The following is an 18,742-nucleotide window of genomic DNA, read 5'->3' on the forward strand; positions in this document are numbered from 1 at the left end:
AGTCCTCTAATAAGAAAACAACTCAATTTTTAAGTATAGGCAAAAGATTTGAATTGATACGTCATCGAAGTATATATACAATTACTAAATAAATACATGAAAAGACGCTCCATATCATTAGTCACTAGAGAAACGCAAATTAAAACAATAATGAGATACCATGACACATCTATTTGAAGAGCTTAAAGTAAAAAGACTGACTATACCAAGTGTTGGAGAGGATGTCTGGTAACTAGAACTCTCATATGCTGCTAGGAGGATTGTAAAATGGTTCAACAACTTTGAAAAGACAGTTTGGCAGTGTCCTAAAAATTTAAACATATTAGACCTAAAAGTATTAAAATCTTAGAAGAAAACATAGGGCAAAAGTTTCATGGCATTGGATTTGGGAATGATTTCTTGAATATGACACCATAGGCACAGGTGACAAAAGAAAAATGCAGACAAAGTGAACTTCATGAAAATTTTAAAAATTTTGTGCATCAAAAGACAATATCAACATAATAAAAAGACATCCTATGGAATGAGTAAAAATATTTGCAAATCATAAATCTGATAAGGGATTAAAATCCAGAATATAGGGCCAGCCCCAGAGGCTTAGTTGTTAAGTTCGGCGCACTCTGCTTTGGCAGCCTAGGTTTGGTTCCCAGGCACAGACCCACACCACTCATCTATCAGTGGCCATGCTGTGGCAGTGGCTCACACAAAATAGAGGAAGATTGGCAACAGATGTTATCTCAGGGTGAATCTTCCTCAGCAAAAAAATAAAATAAAATAAAATAAAATCCAGAATATATAGAGAACTCGTAAAACTCAACAACCAAAAAACAATTGAATTCAAAAATGGGCAAAGGACTTGAATAGACATTTCTCTAAAGAAGATAAACAAATGGCCAATAAGCACATGAAAAGATGCTCAACATCACTAATTATTAGGGAAATGCAAATCAAAACTACAATGAAACCACCTCACATCCATTAGCATGGCTACTATCAAAAACACAAAATAACAAGTGTTGGTAAATATGTGGAGAAATTGGAACCCCTGTGCACTGTTGGTGGAAATGTAAAATGGTGCAGCCACTGTGGAAAATAGTATGGTGACTTCTCAAAAAGTTAAAAATAAAATTACCATACGATCTAGAAATTCCACTTCTGGATATATACCCAAAAGAATTGAAAGCAAAATCTTGAAGAGATATTTGTACACACGTATACTTAGCAACATTATTCGCAATAGCTACCTTGTGGAAGCAGCCCAATCGTCTATCAACGGATAAGCAAAATGTGGGGTATAATATATACACACATGCACACACAATGGAATATTTATTACTCAACCTTAAAAACTAAGGAAATTCTGATATATGCTACAACATGGATAAATCTTAAGGACATTATACTAAGTGAAATAAGCCAGTCACAAAAAAGCCAGATACTGTGTGATTCTACTTACATGAAGTACTTAGAGCAGTTGAAATTATAGAGGCAGAAAGTAGAATGGTGGTTGCCACTCTACTGGGGGCGGGGATGAGGAGTTATTGTTTAATGGGTATAGAGTTTCAGTTTTATAAAATGAAAAGTTACAGGGATGGGTGGTTGTGATGGTTGCACAACATTATAAATGCTTTTAATACCACTGAAGTGTACACTTAAAAATGTTTAAGATGGTAAATTTTATGTTATGTGTATTTTGCTACAATAAAAACTTATAAAAATACACACACACCCCTACGTACTCACATAAGTAAATAAACTTTGTTTATTTTTTTAATATAGAGTGGCTATCATTTTTTTTTAAGTCCCTTTTATTTTGGCGAGGACGATTGGCCCTGAGCTAACATCTGTTGCCAATCTTCCTCTTTTTTTTTCTCCCCAAAGCCCCCGTACATAGCTGTATATTCTAGATGTAAGTCCTTCTAGCTCTTCTGTGTAGGATGCTGCCACAGCATAGCTTGATGAGTGGTGTGTAGGTCCACGTCCAGGATCCGAACCGGTGAAGCCCATACCGCTAAGGTTGAGTATGCGAACTTAACCACTATGCCACCGGGCTGGCCCCTACATTTTCAAAAATAAAAATAAAAAACTTAAATACCTATAACTATACGATCCAGCCAGTCCACTCCTAGGCACTCAAGAAAAATGAAAGCCAATAAGTCCTGGGGATGTAATGTACCCCATGGTGACTGTAGTTCATAATACTGTATTGTATGTTTGAAAGTTGCTGAGAGAGTAGGTCTTAAAAGTTCTCATCACAAGAAAAAAAATTTGTAACTACGTGTAGTGATGGATGTTCATTAGATATTGTGGCGATCGTTCTGCAATATATAAAAATAGTGAATCATTATGACGCACACTTGAAACTAATAAAATGTTATATGTCAATCATATCTCAATATAAATAATTAAATAAAAAGAAATGAAAGCATATATCCACACAACAACTTGTACAAGAATGTTCATCGTAGTTTTATTTGTGATAGTCATAACTGGAACCAACCCAAAGGTCAACCAACAGTGAATGGAGAAACAACGTGTGTTATAGCCACACAGTGGATTACTACTCTGCAACAGAACAGAAAGAACTATTGGTGGATACAACGCGGATGAACCTGAAAATAACTGTGCTGAACAAGAGAAGCCAGATGAAAAAGAGAATATGCTGCATGATTCTATTTACATAAGGTTTTAGAAAATGTGATCTAAATGATAGTGACATGAAACAAATTTGTGATTGCCTATGGAAGGTGGTTGGGGAAGAAAGGATTACAAAGGGGCACAATTAAATTTTCAAGAGTGATTCATCTATTTATTATCTTGACTGTGGTTATGGCTTGATGAGTGCATACTTTTGTCAAAATTCATCAAATTTTACAATTTAAATATGTGCACTTGGGGCTGGCCCAGTGGCTCAGCGGTTAAGTGTGCACATTCAGCTTCAGAGGCCCAGGGTTCACTGGTTCGGATCCCAGGTGCGGACATGGCACTGCTTGGCACGCCATGCTGTGGTAGGCATCCCACATATAAAGTAGAGGAAGATGGGCACAGATGTTAGCTCAGGGCCAGTCTTCTTCAGCAAAAAGAGGAGAATTGGCAGCAGATGTTGGCTCAGGGCTAATCCTCTTCAAAAAAATAAAAAATAAAAAAATAAATAAATATGTGCACTTTATGTATGTCATTATATCTCAAAAAGTGAACTTAAAAATCATATAAAGTGAAAAGACAAGCCACAGATTGAAATATATTTGCAACACGTATAATTGCCAAAGAATTTGTTTAGAATGTAAAAAAGACCCCTGAAAGTCAATAAGAAAATTTCATTCATATATGTATCTTAGAGAAACTCTTATACCTACAAGTTATGTAAGAGTATAGAAGCACAATTTTTAATAGTAAAAACCTGAAAATAACTCACAGCTCCATTTTCAGTAGAATAATTATGGCATAATCACATGATGGAATACTTCACCATAGTGAAAATTAGTCAACTATAACTACAAAGAAGATTTGGTTGAATCTCAGGAACATACTGTTAAGTTTGGGGAAAAAAATGCAAATCTACCACTAAACACCTATTAAAACGGTCAAAATCTGGAACACTGAAAACACCAAATGCTGACGAGGATATGGAGTGACAAGAACCTCATTTATTGCAGGTGGGAATGAAAAATGGTACAGCCACTTTGGAAGACAGTTTGGTGGTTTCTTACAAAGCTAAACATACTCTTACCATACCATCTAGCAAATGCACTCCTTAGTGTTTGCCTAAAGGAGTTGAAAACTACGTCCACACAAAATCCTGCGTACGATGTTTATAGCAGCTTTATCAATACTTGCCAAAACTTAGAAGCAACCAAGACATCCTTCAGTAGGTGAATGGCTAAATAAACAGTGGTACATCTATACAATGGAGTATTATTCAGGGCTAAAAAGAAATGAGCTATCAAGCCATGAAAAGACATGGGTAAACCCTAAATACCTATTGCTAAGTGGAAGCAGCCAGTCTGAAAAGGCTACACACTGTATGATTCCAACTATATGACATTCTGGAAAAGGCAAAACTATGAAGACAATAAAAATATCTGTCGTTGCCAGGGGTTGCGGTGAATAGACAGAGCCGAGAGGGTTTTTAAGGAAATGAAAATACTCTGTATGATACAGGTCACTATGCATTTGTCCAAATCCACAGAATGTACAACACCAAGAGTGAACCCTAGAGTAAACTATGAACTTTAGGTGATAATGATGTGTCAATGTAGGTTCATCAATTGTAACAAATGTGCCGCTCTGGTGGGGGATGTTGATAATGGGGGAGGCTATGCATGTGTGAGAGCAGGAGGCATATGACAACTCTCTGTGCCTTCACCTCAACTACTCTTTAAAAATAGTCTTTAAACATGAAACACGTACAGACACTCACACATACACACATGCACACACATTTGACTTGAAGGGGGGCAGATAAGCAGTTAAGAACCTGCTGTCCAAGCCCAGCATAAGGCTAATAAAAGAAATTCACAGGAAAAAAAAAATGAAAGCAACTCTCAGAACAATAAATACAATATGATTTCATTTATTAAAAGTTCAAAAGCAGAAAATTATTACAACTATAAAATAAAGGGAGTGATAAATACAAGAGCAGGATTGCAGTTGATTATCATAGAGAAGGAAGAGGATGTAATAAGAAGGAACCCACGTGGCACTTCAAGGAGAATGGTAAGAGTCTATTTCTTCAACTGGGTGAGGGTACAAAAGTGCACGTTGCATCATTATTCTTTATACATTTGCCTTTTTAATAAATATTTACTCAATTAAAAATAAAGAAAAAATAAGCATCAGCTCACTAGTGACAAGCCAGGAGCAGCTGGGGTTGACATCACAGGCCTAATTGGTGTTGGGATGGGATGAGCGCAGGGACCTGCCCATCTCTGTGAGAATTCTGGGATGATCTTGATGGTGGAACTAACTTGATGGACTGAATCTCAGTCTCCATAAGCACATAGCAGGCCCAATGTTGCTTTTTCTCCAGTGAAACTGTCGTTTATTGATCAGGCTTCAAATGAGTAAAACTTTCCAGAAGCTTAGTAGGAATTTAAGGGTAAAGAATATGATAGCTTCACCCCAGACCTTCAGAGGCCTTCTTGCTTTCCATATTGAGAGTGGGGTCTTGCGAAAGTTGATGCAGATGGTATAGACGAGGGTCTCTATCCTGGGATGACAAGCCTGTAAGGGCAGTTAAGAAGGGGTGGCATGAGAAGGGAAAAGCTTTTGTGGTTAGTTTAGAAGCCTCTTAAAAACTTGTCTAATCCTGATGTTCTCTTTAAGGGTGCATTAGGGGGAGAGGTCCATGTAAAAAAAATTCATTTTCTTAATTTTCATTAGGGCTGGCCTAGACTTTTCTTCCTCTTCTGGGGCTGCTTGGTCTTTTATATCACATCAACTGCACGGCTTCCTGCCTCCCCCACGACCATATTCAACCCCCCTGGATTCCTTGGGGCCACCTGCACACAAAACATATGCCTCTCAGATAATGGAAAATTTATTCTGAATGCTTATTTTAGATTGAGAAATATCCGCTCTCTCATGCTCATGTTGCTAATAAGCCTGCTCTGATCTGTGGTTTTTGCACAGCTGAAGGGTCATGCTGGCCCTGCCTCTGCCTTCAAGCAGAACTGCCTTCCCCCATTTTTGATGGCTCATTTCATCTTCAGATAATTAACTGAGGGCCTGGTGGGTATTATGATGGGGAGGGGGGAGGAGTGTGGTCCCTGTGAAAAGAAGCATGGGCCCTGCCACTGAGGATGCTTCAATCAAACAGCAGATATTTAGAGGAAGGGACAATGGGTCCCATAAGGCCAACTGGAGTGAAGAGACATGCTGTAGCCTCCATATTGCCCCTATTCATGAGTCTCCTCAGGTTTCTCAAGCTATCGAATGCCTCTTGTATCTAATTTCCTCAGGATCAGTGGCTTGAGCTTTGGCCATGAGTCCTGGGCTTACTGCTGGGGCCTCTGGAAATTGATTTTCCTTTTTCCTCTGCTCTTTCCCAGGGGAATCTCTTTGCCTTGTACTCAAATTTCCACTGAGACTGAATAGCCTTAGTCATGCTGCAGAAACAGAGAGCTGAGATGTGAGTCTAGAGAAATTTGTGTGGGCTTTGGGTGGTAGGAGCCTACAAAGGACTAATTGGTGATTGGTCCCATTACCCATCTTCTTCCCCTTTATGTCTTGATCCAGTCTGGTCACAAGAAACATGTAAGGCTTGCCTCAGGATAAGGCAGGACACTTGAATTCTCGTCATTGCTCTCCCAGTGATTTTCCATGTAGCCTTCAAGCAATTTCCTGCCTCTTGTCCCCAGTTGTTTCACCAGTGAAATGGATGATTGTTGCACTGAACTTTCCCAGTGGGTTCATGAAGGCCAGTGAGCTATCAGACAATTACATGCTTTGAAAGGTCTCTGAGCTCTGTGGGGGAATTCTTGAACAATTGAGAGTACTATCATTCCATCCACAACCCTAAGGATGCAGAAGATGCTGGAACCAACCTGGCCAATCTGAATGATAAAAGTCAGCCACAAAGTTGAAAATAAGCCCCAGATGCAAAGAGATGAGACAGTTAGATTTACTTCCTCTTTTCTAATTTGAGAGGTTTTGTGTTGAAGAAAATCAGTGTGTTAGATGCTGCAGGAGACCTGAACACAGTCACCACGAAGCTGAGCTGTGTCCTCATGGCTGGTGCCTTCTACTTTTCTCTTACTATGCTCTGGGCAGCCCAGATACTACTGGGTAAGTAAAATGTTTGGTTGTGTGGAAATGGAGATATGCCTGACTTTGGGGAAAGGACCCAAAGGAAAGAAATGCAGACTAACTTCGGCCCTCTGGAGAAGCAGTGTTCAGGTGGGATATGAACGATAGATATTAGGAAGTTTGGTGTGCAGGATTGAATGGCTCCTTCTGGATATAAAAATCTTCAAGACTTTCCATCCTAAAAGTCCCCTTGACTATGATGTCGTCTCTTTAGCTACAATCTCAACTCCTTTCTCCCTTTTCTCAGATAAATTTCTGGAAAGAGAAGTCTGTACTTTCTATCTTCACTTCCTCACTTTTCACTCACTCCTCAATGCTTACACCCTGGCTTCCACTGGAATCAGTTTTGCCCAGGGTGCAATGACCTCTATATTGACTGGGCCATTGCACATTCTTTAATTCTCAACTGCTGGACTTCTCTGCTGGATTGGGCACTGTTAATCACTTATTCTTTCTTAGCATTCTCTATCCTGGCTTCCATGTGCCATTTTCTCCTTGTATTCTATCTACCTGCCTTTGTCCTTTTGGTGGCTTCTCTTCTCTTCCCCTTACAGACTGGTGTTTTCTACAATTGCATCCTTGTTTCCCTACTCTTCTTTCTTTATACAATTGCCTTAGTGAGCTTATTTGTCTGTATAATTTTAACACTACCACTGTATAATTAAGAGTCCTAAATCATGTCTCAAACCCTAATTATGCTCTTAAGTTTCACATTCAAATACCAAGCTTTGCACAAGACATATCTACCTACATGTTTCACAGGTATCTTAGCACAATATGACCAGTGCTGAACTCATCTGTTTTCTTGGCATCTACCTCTCCTAATTTCATCTTTCACTATTTCTGATCTCAGTTAATGGCATCCACCCAGACATCCAGGCCAAAAACTTGGGAGACAACTTAGACCTCTCTCTCTCCATCTTCTGCATATTGCCAATCAGCAAGTTTGGCAAAATATACTTTCTGAATTGTTTTTTGAGCCAGTCCCTTCCTTGAAACATAGCTAATGGTATCCTAGGAAAGCCTTCATCATTTCTGACTTGGGCTAGACCAATAACTTTCTAACTAATCTCCCTGTCTCAGCCTTATGTCCTTGAAATGAATTCTGCACTCTGCGGCCAGAGTAATTTGTAAAATTCAAGTCTGCCAGGCCAAGCTCCTTATCATGGCACACAAGGCCCACTATAATCTGGCCCTTATTTAGCCTCTTCAGCCTCTGCTCTCACCCTTTGAGCCATGTAATTTATGTTCTAATAAATCCCAACGTGCTTATATTCATACATTCACACACCAGGCTCTCACCTGTCTCCAAAGCTTTGCTCATACTGCTACCTCTGCCTGAAAGGAGCTCTCCTCATGGCCCCCTACTCCCCTCTCATTTACAAACTTGTGGCATCCCTAAATACTCACCTTAGGTGGCATCTTCATCAGGAAATCTTCCTTGAAACCTCCTCTCCCCTCCTACGGCTGCTTGTGATACCTCTTTCTTATTACTTTCCTCCTCATGCTGAAATAATCTCTTCATATGCTGTCATCCACTAAACTGAGAGTTATTTGTAGACAGGGACAATGCCTTTTTGTTTTTGTTTTTTAACCTTATCTTATTAGTCTTTGAATTCTCAGCACCTGCAGTGTCCCTACACAATAATTTCATTGAACTGTTTTATTGAACTCATAGAAACAGGACTGGGTGACTGTATTAGGATACAGTAATGGTATTGTGACAAGAACTCCAGACATGGACTCAGGCACTCTGGTTCAAGCCCCTCTTCTTTTATTTACTAGCTCTATAAAACTTTGGAAAAGTCACTTTTTACATCTATGAATTCGGTTTTCTTATTCATAAAACAAGAATAATAATGCTTACCACATGGTTTATTGAGTGAAAGTGCCCGATAGCCCAAGAAGATTTTATTTTAAAAAAAGGAGAGGAGGCTGAGTCCAGATGAGTGACAGGGGAGGAACTGAAAAGGGGTAGCAGAGTGGTGAAGGGAGTTGAGACAGGATCTAAAGAAAGCATCTGATTCTGATATAATGAGAATTAGGAAGTAGAGAGGGGCCTCACTAAGAGAAGTTACACAGGTGAAAGAAGGGCATTGGGTCATTGAGATTGGAAGGGAACAAAGGCAAGTGGGACAGGAAAGGACAGAGTGAAGGAAAGAGTACACGTGAATGGCCATGGTCCTGGAAGAGGGAGAGAGGATTAAGAGGGATGTGAAGCAGTCATGGAGATAGGAGAAATGTAATTTACCTTGCCTGGGTCATCATGGAGCTAACAGATAGGTTGAGGAGATGTGGTGAGAAAATCATAACTCTGCTTCAAGTCAGAAGTAAAGAAAGAATTGTTCCGTAGTTACCAGTACAGACTGGGAATAGAGGGTCAGGGACAGAGAGAAGGACATAGAAAGGGCTCTAAAGTTGCCAAGGAAAGTTCAAAGGACAGAAGACATCAAGGTAGAGATGGTTGAACAATGAAGACCTGAGAGGGAGATCCAGGAAGGAGGAGAGACACAGCTAGGTACTGAAAGCTATTTGGTAGATAATATATTCAAGGATGAAGAGCCAAGTGAATTTTGGGAAAATGAAAATATGGAAGAAAGCCCCCAAGGAAGGTCTGAGGACCGAAGTAGATCATGCGTGAACAGTGAAGTAAAAAGAACACTGATTTTGGACTCAGACATACCTGACTTTCTTGCTTCATTCTCTACTCTATTTTAAACTTTGGGTAAGTTAATTGACTTTTCTAACCCTGTTTCTTTAAGATTTATAAAATGGGGGTGAAATCACATACCTAGAAATTTTGTGAAGATTAAATAAGATAATGTGTGAAAGTGTCTGGCACATGGTAAACGCCCAATGAATGTTAGAATCTGATCATCTTCCTTTCCCTCCTGTCCTGTATCTGCCTGCTCTGGGGTCATCGTTGTCTTTGGCCTCTGGTTTTCTGCACCAGCAGCTGGATGTCATGCTGGTGAGTTCACCATTCTGCCATTCTATCCCTTCCCTCTTCCCCAAACCACAGTCCAAGAACCTGGAAGCCAATGAATCAAGTCAAAAGTATCCCTATGAGAGACCCATAAGAGTCTCTTGGAAAACAGGTTTTGGTGTCTTCTTAATCTCACCCTAAAAAGGATGATTCCCCCAGGAGAAGGAGGAACACTTGTGAAGGGCAATCTCCTGTCCTCTTTCTCTAAGTCACAGCATCATTTTCTGGTTCTTCTCGGACCATGCCCTCCTCAGCTGCCAGATTTGAGACATTACAATGTGAAAGACCTGTCAGCACCCGGGATGGCATCTGCCACATTGACGAAGACTTGAGAGGCCAGAGGGAAGCTGACTCCCAGCTCAAGGGCTACACTTTCAGTCAACCCTTCCATCTGATTGTGTCCTACGGTGAGGTCCCGGGAAGGACTGACCAGTGCAGGCCTGCTCTTTCTCCCATTTCCCAAACCTCTCCTTTCAGCCCCATAGCTCACTTGGGAAGGTGCCCCCAGGAAGCTGGCCATAGTATGAGATATCTTCTTCCCCATATTCAGCCCACAGAAGCTAGGGTGCCCTCAGTCCCGGGCCCTAGAGAAGTTGTTCCACATTCCCAACAAGGAGTGAGAGTTACCTGGACCCACAGAGAAAGTTTAGGGGTGTGTGCTAAGGGCAGTACTGGGGGAGCTCCCAAGGAAGGCAATGGGTCACACTCAGCTCTTTCTTTGGGCCACAGACTGGCTCATCCTCCAAAGTCCAGCCAAGCCCATATTTGAAGGAGATCCATTAGTTCTGCGCTGCCAAGCCTGGCAAGACTGGCCACTGGCCCAGGTCACCTTCTACCGAGATGGCTCAGCCCTGGGTCCCCCTGGACCTAACAGAGAATTCTCCATCGCCGTGGCGAAAGAGGCAGACAGTGGGCACTATCACTGCAGTGGCATCTTCAGGAGTCCTGGTCCTGGGAGCACAGAAACGGCATCTTCTGTGACTATCACAGTTCAAGGTGAGAGCTAGAGGGAGCGTTGTTGTGGCAGATGCAGGTGGGGAGAGACAGAGGGACCAAGAATGTCTTTCACTGGAGATGGCAAGATCACTGAAGGCCTAAGAGGCATTTTGCTGGCAAATGCCCAAGTTGGGCTTTAGGAGAGGAAGCATCTCAGCATTGTTTTTCCTTCTTTCTTTCTTTCTTCTTCTTTTTTTTTGTTTTTTTTTTTTGGTGAGGAAGACTAGCCCTGAGCTAATGTCTGTGCCAATCTTCCTCTATTTTGTATGTGGGATGCCACCACAGCATGGCTTGATGAGCAGTGTGTAGGCCCGCATCTGGGATCTGAACCCACGAACTCCAGGCCACCAAAGTGGAACATGTGAACTTAACCACTATGCCACTGGGCCGGCCCCTCATCATTGCTTTTCAAGTCATTCAGCCCTCCTCCAAGTTCAGCATGTTTTCTACCACTCTATCCTACAGATCTATGCTTCCCAATGTTCGCTGATTAGACATCTGGGCTATTGTCAGATTTACCCATCTCTGGATCTTTTCTAGTCCTGTCTACTTGAGAAGAGAGAGGACTTGAAAGATTCAAATGGAACTTTTCTAAGAGAGCTCATTCCTGGTGGAAATAGGGGAAGGAAACGGGAAGGAAAGTGTGACTAGAGTTCATTGCCTGTCATGGGTGCCCTGAATGCCAGATGGCTGAGCTCTTCTTTCCCACCTGTCTCTCCAGAACTGTTTCCAGCACCAGTTCTCAGAGCCACTCCCTCAGCTAAGCCCAAAGAGGGAGGCCCAGTGACCCTGAGCTGTCAGACAAAGCTGCCCCTGCAGAGGTCAGCCACTCGCCTCCTCTTCTCCTTCTACAAGGATGGCAAGACAGTGCGCAGCACGGGCCTCTCCTCAGAATTCCAGATCCTCAAAGCTTCAGAGGCACACTCTGGGTCCTACTGGTGTGAAGCGGCCACCGAGGACAAGCAAGTTTGGAAACAGAGCTCCAAGCTGGAGATCAGGGTGCAGGGTGAGTAAGCATGTATGCATCTGTTTGGTGTGTGTGAAAAGTAGGGGATAGGACGAATGTGCCTATGAGCTGGGGTTGGGTGGGAGCAGCTTAAGAAAGAACACAGAAGAGGCAGGAACCGTAAATCACGGTCTCTGGTTATGGAAGAGAGCACAGATAGGGAACGCCTCCTTCAGACCACGGTGCATATTTCACCAAAACAAGACCGGAGCCAGCTCTCCAGCTGCTGCCCCACAGACCTTACAGTCCCTACATGAACTCTGGGCATTTGTAGGAATATAGTGTCTAGAATGAGGTTGAAGTAGTCCAGAGTTTATGTTCAATTCTGGGAGCCCTCGTTAAGAAGGCTGCATTTGACTTAAAATATACCCAGAGGAGGTGTCCAGGGTAACGAAGGGGCTCGAAACCATGTCATAAGAAAAATCATGGAAGGGATGGGAGATGCTCATCCTGAAGAAGAGGTGACTTAAGGGGCCAGCAGAGAGTGTCTTCAAAATGCTGAAGGCTGGCACAAGGATGAGGAATTACACTAATGTCATATACCATAAAGAGGGGGACCTAGGACCAGCTACCACATCCATGTGCTGGGAATTAGATTCTGCCTTGATAGAAGAGAAGCTAGCTAATATCCACAGCGCTCTAATGATGAAGTCTCATCATTGAAGATTTTCAAGCTAAGGTAGCCAAGCTTGAGATTTAAATTTGGACCAGGAGGGACACTAGAATTCTCAAGTCTCTGCTGCCATTGGGCCACACAGCCACTTTCAGAGAACAAGAAAGATTGACCAGGAATAAGAAGGTAGGGCCAGAGTCAGACTTCACTCTTGTATGTGCCTCCTATCCCGTGATCCAGGTCCCTCCAGCTCTGCTGCATCCCCCACCTTGAATTCAGCTTCTCAGAAATCAGCTGCTCCAGAAACTACTCCTAAAGAGCCCCCTAAGCCTGTGCCTCCACTGTCCACCCCTTCTTCTGAGGATCCAGGCTTCTCCCCTCCTCTGCAGGTACCAGATCCCCATCTGTATCACCAAATGGGCGCTCTTCTCAAACAACTGCAAGATATGAGAGCTCTCCTCGGTCACCTGGTCATGGAGTTGAGGAACTTGTCTTTCCACCTGAAGCTTGAGACCACAAAGGGTCCTGCCAAATATGAGTAAACAATTCGCCTGCAGTATTACCCAACAACCCCCAATAAATCCAACTCTTTCTATTTTTCCTCTTTCTGTCCTATACATGTGCATAAATCGTTTTACAAGTTGCCCAGTGTTTTGTTAGAGTTACAGAAATAGGTGAGTATAAATAAATTTGTACAAAGTGATAACTGGAGTTTAGCCATAATTATGTATTCTCTCTCTTTTTTTTAAGATTTTATTTTTCCCTTTTTCTCCCCAAAGCCCCCCAGTACATAGTTGTATATTCTTCATTGTGGGTCCTTCTAGTTGCGGCATGTGAGATGCTGCCTCAGCGCGGCTTGATGAGCAGTGCCATGTCCGTGCCCAGGATTCGAACTAACGAAACACCGGGCCACCTACAGCGGAGCGCACGAACTTAACCACTCAGCCACGGGGCCAGCTCCTATGTATTCTCTCTTAACATGACAACATAATCCTGCCTTCTCTAGACCAGGAATTGCCTTCCTTTGCCCAGACTAGAATCTGGTGATTGAAACAGAAGCAGTGAGATGGATTTAATGCAGCAGTCTCAACTGGGGGCAGTTCCCCCCACCCCCCAGCCAGGGGACATTTGGCAATGTCTGGAGACATTTTTGGTTATCACACTTGGGGGCAGAGTGCTACCGGCATCTAGTGAGTAGAAGCCAAACATCCTATAATACCCAGAACAGCCCCCAACAACAAAAGATTATCTGGTCCAAAATATTGATGGTCCTGAGGTTGAGAACCCCCAGCCTTATGGGAGCTTGGTGTTGGACTTTGGGGTGGGCCTTTGCCTCTTCTGCTTACTCTCCCCTCTCAGCTTTATTCAGCAAATATACTTGCTGATATTTTGCTGACCTCTGATACACGCCCAAGTTTATTCTATATTAATTGTACTCATAAGACAGTGTTTCTGTTTATAGAGGGTTTAGACTTTGGGATGTAGGAACAGTAATACTCCTACCCATAAAACAATTAACAATTAAAGCAATTTCCCACAGGTCCTACTACCCTCAGAAACATGTGATGGAGCATAATATTGTCAGAGTAGCAATTATTTGCTTTAATTCATTTGTCTCTGAAATATTTTTCTTAAAAAACATATATAAATCTATTTTGGTACCAAAATAATACTTTTTTTCTATATTTGGACTGCTATTGTACATTCTCAACCAACGAAAGGTAGCCTGACAGACTGTACAGTAACCTTTGATCAATGAGTTAGTACACCATTTTATAATGAGCTCAGCCAATGAGCATTCTACCATGTTATCCTAAATCATGTGGCATGACGTTATCCACTGTACTCTTTCTTTGTGCTGTTTATTCTGTGCATAGCTGTGACCCACAAAGATTTACAAAAGATGTATACGTGATCATTCTAGACATGCCACAAAGAAACAAAGGAATAAAATCATGCTGGATGTTTAAATTCGAGTTTTATGGTGGTTCTTGGCATCCTCTAAAATCAAGTTTTGTTGTGATTCCTAACACCTTCCAGGTGAAGGATCAGGAGGCAATTGGGAATTGGTAAAAGTCCATAAATATCACTGCAGCCTGAGAGGACTGATTGACAACTGTATGAACGTGAGTTGAAAGAAATGATGGCCAGAGATATGTCATGACTTTGGTGGATTTGAAAAAATGGAAGCTCAGTTGCCAATGGACCAGGCTGGATGTACCTCCAAAGATACTATGTTATAACCATTCTACATGGAGTTGATTTCAGCTAATAGTATGTTATTTCTGTTCACTAAAGAGTGAACTCTTTGTTCCACATTGGCTCATTGGTGTCTAGTTTAATGAGACATATTTAAGATCTCAGTAAATTTTGTTTAGTTAAATTGAGTTGGGTCAGCATAATAGGGGAAGGCATCTAGAAGAAGATGGGAATTAAGCTGGACCTTAAAGGATGAGTGGCATGTCTGGCATCAGCAAAATCTCCAGACTCTGCCCAGGAGACCCAGCCTAGGTCAAGGACTTGGAAGCTTCAGGAGGAGGATCTCCTACCATTAGGGATGAGGAAGGCAAGAACAGAGCTGAAAGAATGAGAGAGAGAGAAAGACAGGGGAGGAGGAGCTTTTACTTGTCTCCATCAGTCTGTCTAGCCTGGGGAGGTCGGCGAGGAGGTGGGAAGGAGGAATTGTTATGCTGGATTTGGTTTGCGACCTGTGTAGTTTAGGATTCTGTAACTCGCAGAGGTCCCAATGCAGCTATGCTGAATATTTTCTCTGAAATAAACGTTAGATAGTAAGTACATCCATTATCTTGTAAAGTCGAATATATGCATACCTTTTTATCCAGAATTCTATGCCTGGGTGTATATACCCAAGAGAAGTTTTAGTATCTGTGTATCAGAAGACAGGTATAATAATATTCGTAATAACACTATTTGTAAAAGCAAAACTTGGAGTCAATTCAGTTGTCCACCAACAGAAAAATGGATAAATTATGCTATTTGTCACAGAATGATATACTAAGCAACAGTAAAAACGAATGAAATGAACTGTAGTTAAAATTCAGCAACATAAAAGAATATCAGAAACGCATCAGTGAGTGAAAAAAGTAAGTCCCAGAAGATAACATATAGTGTGACACCCTTTATACAAAGTTTAAAAACAAGTAAAACAAAGGAATATACTGTTTAGGCATTCACACAAACATATGATAAACCTTTTTAAAAAGGCATGAAAATGGAAATATCAAAGTCAGGACAGTAGTTACCTCTGAAGGGCTGATCAGGGAGACCATGGGGGAGGAGCACATAAGTAGATACAAATTATTAGTAATTTTTAAAATCTTCTCCGAGTAGGAATTTAGACCTCCTTTAAATATATATATTTCTCTAAATCATCTTCAAATTCCTTTATGCTTTCTGCCTGTATCTTTTCTTAAAGGTAATAAGGGGCCAAGTTTATTACCTACAATGTGGAATAGTTCTTCCCTTTATTGATCCTCAAGTAACCATACCAACTTATTAAAGACTGTTCCAGAATACTCTGAGTATTACTGGATTTGGTGAGCCTTTCTTGAACTTAAAGTCACGACTGGACGTGTTTCACACATTTTCCCCAGCCTTAATCAGGCCAGAAAAGATAGCTAATTTTCTTCAGTACCGAAGCAACTTCATTTAATTTAACATTTACGTGCAAGGTTCTAGAAGAAGAAAAAGAAGATAAATATAAAATAATCTCTGCTCTCATAGGCAAGTTCAATTGAGTTTATGAGGAAAATCTGGCCTCCTGCAGATTTATAATTGGAAAAGCTAGGAGCAGTTTAAGAGACTTTTTATATAATTGTGGATATTCTTCTTTGATGTGTCACAAAAACTTGGTAAGGGGTAGTTTCTTAAAGATCAGTTGCAATATGGAATCTGAAACCATATCAATAAATGTTTCTTACTCTGTTACATTAAAATCCATTGGTCCTTGTACTTTAAATGAATCTTTTACCCATGCATTGGTCATTTGAAAATATTAGTTCACAAAGTTATGCAGATCTTTCAAATGTTGATACCATTTCATTATAGACGATATTTTAAAAATCACATTTAATATCACCATCAGAGAAGTCTTTAATTATTGGAGAGCTGTCAAGCTCATGATGATGAATATAAGCTTTCCACAATTCTAATTTTCATTTGAAAGCTAGAATGTTATCATTGGCAATAATTACTGTCAGTTGTTTTTCTCAAAGGGGCAAAATCACTTGGTTTACTTTTGAGAAATGTCTGCGGAATATCCAAGTCTGAACGACCATAGTTTTCCAGTCATTCTTTCAATTAAAAATGGTGCTCTGTGAAAAAAGTAGCCGGTTCAGCTCAGAACTCAAATAATCACACAAGAGCTTTCCCCAAAGACAGCCGTTATATTTCAGAATGGAACAAAAGTGCATGCTTCCCCCTTCCCATCACACGGAATATTAAAACGACTTATACTTGGTCTCAAAATTTAATAAAATTAACTTTTTTTCTTTTTTACTATTTCATTAAGATTTACCTTTTGTTGTTTTTTTTTTTTACTGTAAGTTCATTTTTTATCTTTTTTTATCGCGAGTGCGTGATGATGAAAAATACAGTTTGGTGCCACTGCCTTAAATTGTGCTGAGGAACCAGCAGTTCCCCCCCACCCCAACACACACACACTGCTTTGCACTATCACTGCAAATGTCAACCTAGTAAGAAAGGCAAATAATCTCTTAACATTATTACAAAAATAGTTCTGACTTTGTGGACACCCTGAAAGCGTCATGAGAACCCGCAAGTATCTACAGACCAAACTTTGAGAATTACTGGACTAGATCATTCTAATATTTTTGATTGGACACTTTTTAAAAGTCTAAGTTGATTATACTACACATCCCTTTATTCCTTAATACCTCTGTGAGAAAAGGCAACATCTTCTGAACAGCAAAGGAAACAGTCGACAGAATGAAAAGGCAGCCTATGGAAGGGGAGAAAATACTTGCAAACCACGTATCTGATAAGGGGTTGCTATCCAAAATATATAAGGAACTCATACAACTTATAGCAAACAAACAAATAACTCAGTTTAAAAATGGACAAAGGACCTGAATAGACATTTCTCAAAGGAATACATATGAATGACCAAGAGGTATATGAAAAGGTGCTTAGCATCACTAATCATCAGGAAAACGCAAATCAAAACCACAATGAGATAGCATCTCACACCTGTTAGAATGGCTATTATCAAAAAGACAAAAGATAAGCGTTGGTCAGGCTGTGGAGAAAAGGGAACCCTTGTGCACTGTTAGTAGGAATGTACATTGGCACGGCCACTATGGAAAACAGTATAGCACTTCCTCAAAAAATTAAAAATAGAATTACCTTGTGAACAGGAATCTCACTTTTGGGTATATATCTAAAGGAAATGTAAACAGTATCTCAAAGAGACGCCTGCACTCCCATGTTCATTGCAGCATTATTTACAATAGCCAAGATATGGAAACAACCTGAATGTCTGTTGATAGATGAATTCATAAAGAAAATGTGAGATATGTATGTATAATATATTATATATATAATTATATATAATATGCACACATATACTCACAATGGAATATTATTCAGCTTTTTAAAAAAATCCTGCCATTTGCAACAATATGGATGAACTTGGAAGACATTATGGAAAGGAAATAAACCAGACAGAAAAAGTCAAATATTGTGTAATCTCATTTACATGTGAAATCTAAAATAGTCAAACTCATAGAAGCAGAAAGTAGAATGGTGGTTGTCAGAGACGGGGAGGGCAAGAGGGAGAGAGAGCAAGAGGAACTGGTTCACAAGATTACGGGAGGCTGAGAAGTCCCGCAATTTGCCATCTGCAAGATGGAGACCCAGGAAAGCACAATTCAGTCCGAGTCCAAAGGCCTGAGAACCAGGGGAGCCGATGTTGTAAATCCCACTCTGATGGCTGAAGAAGACAAGATGAGATGTCCCAGCTCAGTCATCGAGGCAGGAAAAAAAAGGAGTGAATTCCTCTTAACCCAAAACTTTGTTCTAAAAGAGAAAATAATATCTAGAACACAACATCATTTATGTAAATTAATAACACTAAATATTTCTCAAAGATAAATCTATGCTTGCATACAGGAACATACAGTAAACATCGTACAGTGGGTACTTATGTGGAGGAGAGGAAAACGGTAGTATCGCTGAAGATAAAAAAATAACAGAACAAGAGAGGAGACTTGAAAAGACTAGTGCTGACAATCTGCCACAAGCACGAGAGACAGCAGATCTTGGAATAGATAGACTTCAATTCAAATTCCAGTTC

The 18,742-nt window shown here is 40.7% G+C and overlaps 1 protein-coding gene across 11 annotated transcripts; it reads left to right on the plus strand.

Annotated features, from left to right (window-relative positions):
* Nucleotides 1-6,501: 6,501 nt before the first annotated feature.
* On the plus strand, nucleotides 6,502-14,379 carry FCRLA (Fc receptor like A). 11 transcript variants are annotated; one of them, XM_070266891.1, is made up of 6 exons: nucleotides 6,502-6,786; nucleotides 9,761-9,778; nucleotides 10,048-10,200; nucleotides 10,523-10,789; nucleotides 11,511-11,795; nucleotides 12,798-14,379. In XM_070266891.1, exons 1-6 carry the CDS (start codon nucleotides 6,729-6,731, stop codon nucleotides 12,917-12,919), a joined length of 903 nt encoding a protein of 300 aa, XP_070122992.1. In that variant the 5' UTR covers nucleotides 6,502-6,728; the 3' UTR covers nucleotides 12,920-14,379. The 11 variants fall into 11 exon arrangements, with proteins under 11 accessions (XP_070122992.1, XP_070122986.1, XP_070122983.1 ...); XM_070266885.1 differs by having other exon boundaries at nucleotides 6,507-6,786; nucleotides 12,649-14,379; XM_070266882.1 differs by having other exon boundaries at nucleotides 6,509-6,786; nucleotides 10,003-10,200; nucleotides 12,649-14,379.
* Nucleotides 14,380-18,742: the final 4,363 nt, after the last annotated feature.

Source organism: Equus caballus, chromosome 5 (assembly GCF_041296265.1).
Source record: "Equus caballus isolate H_3958 breed thoroughbred chromosome 5, TB-T2T, whole genome shotgun sequence".
Lineage (NCBI taxonomy): Eukaryota > Metazoa > Chordata > Mammalia > Perissodactyla > Equidae > Equus > Equus caballus.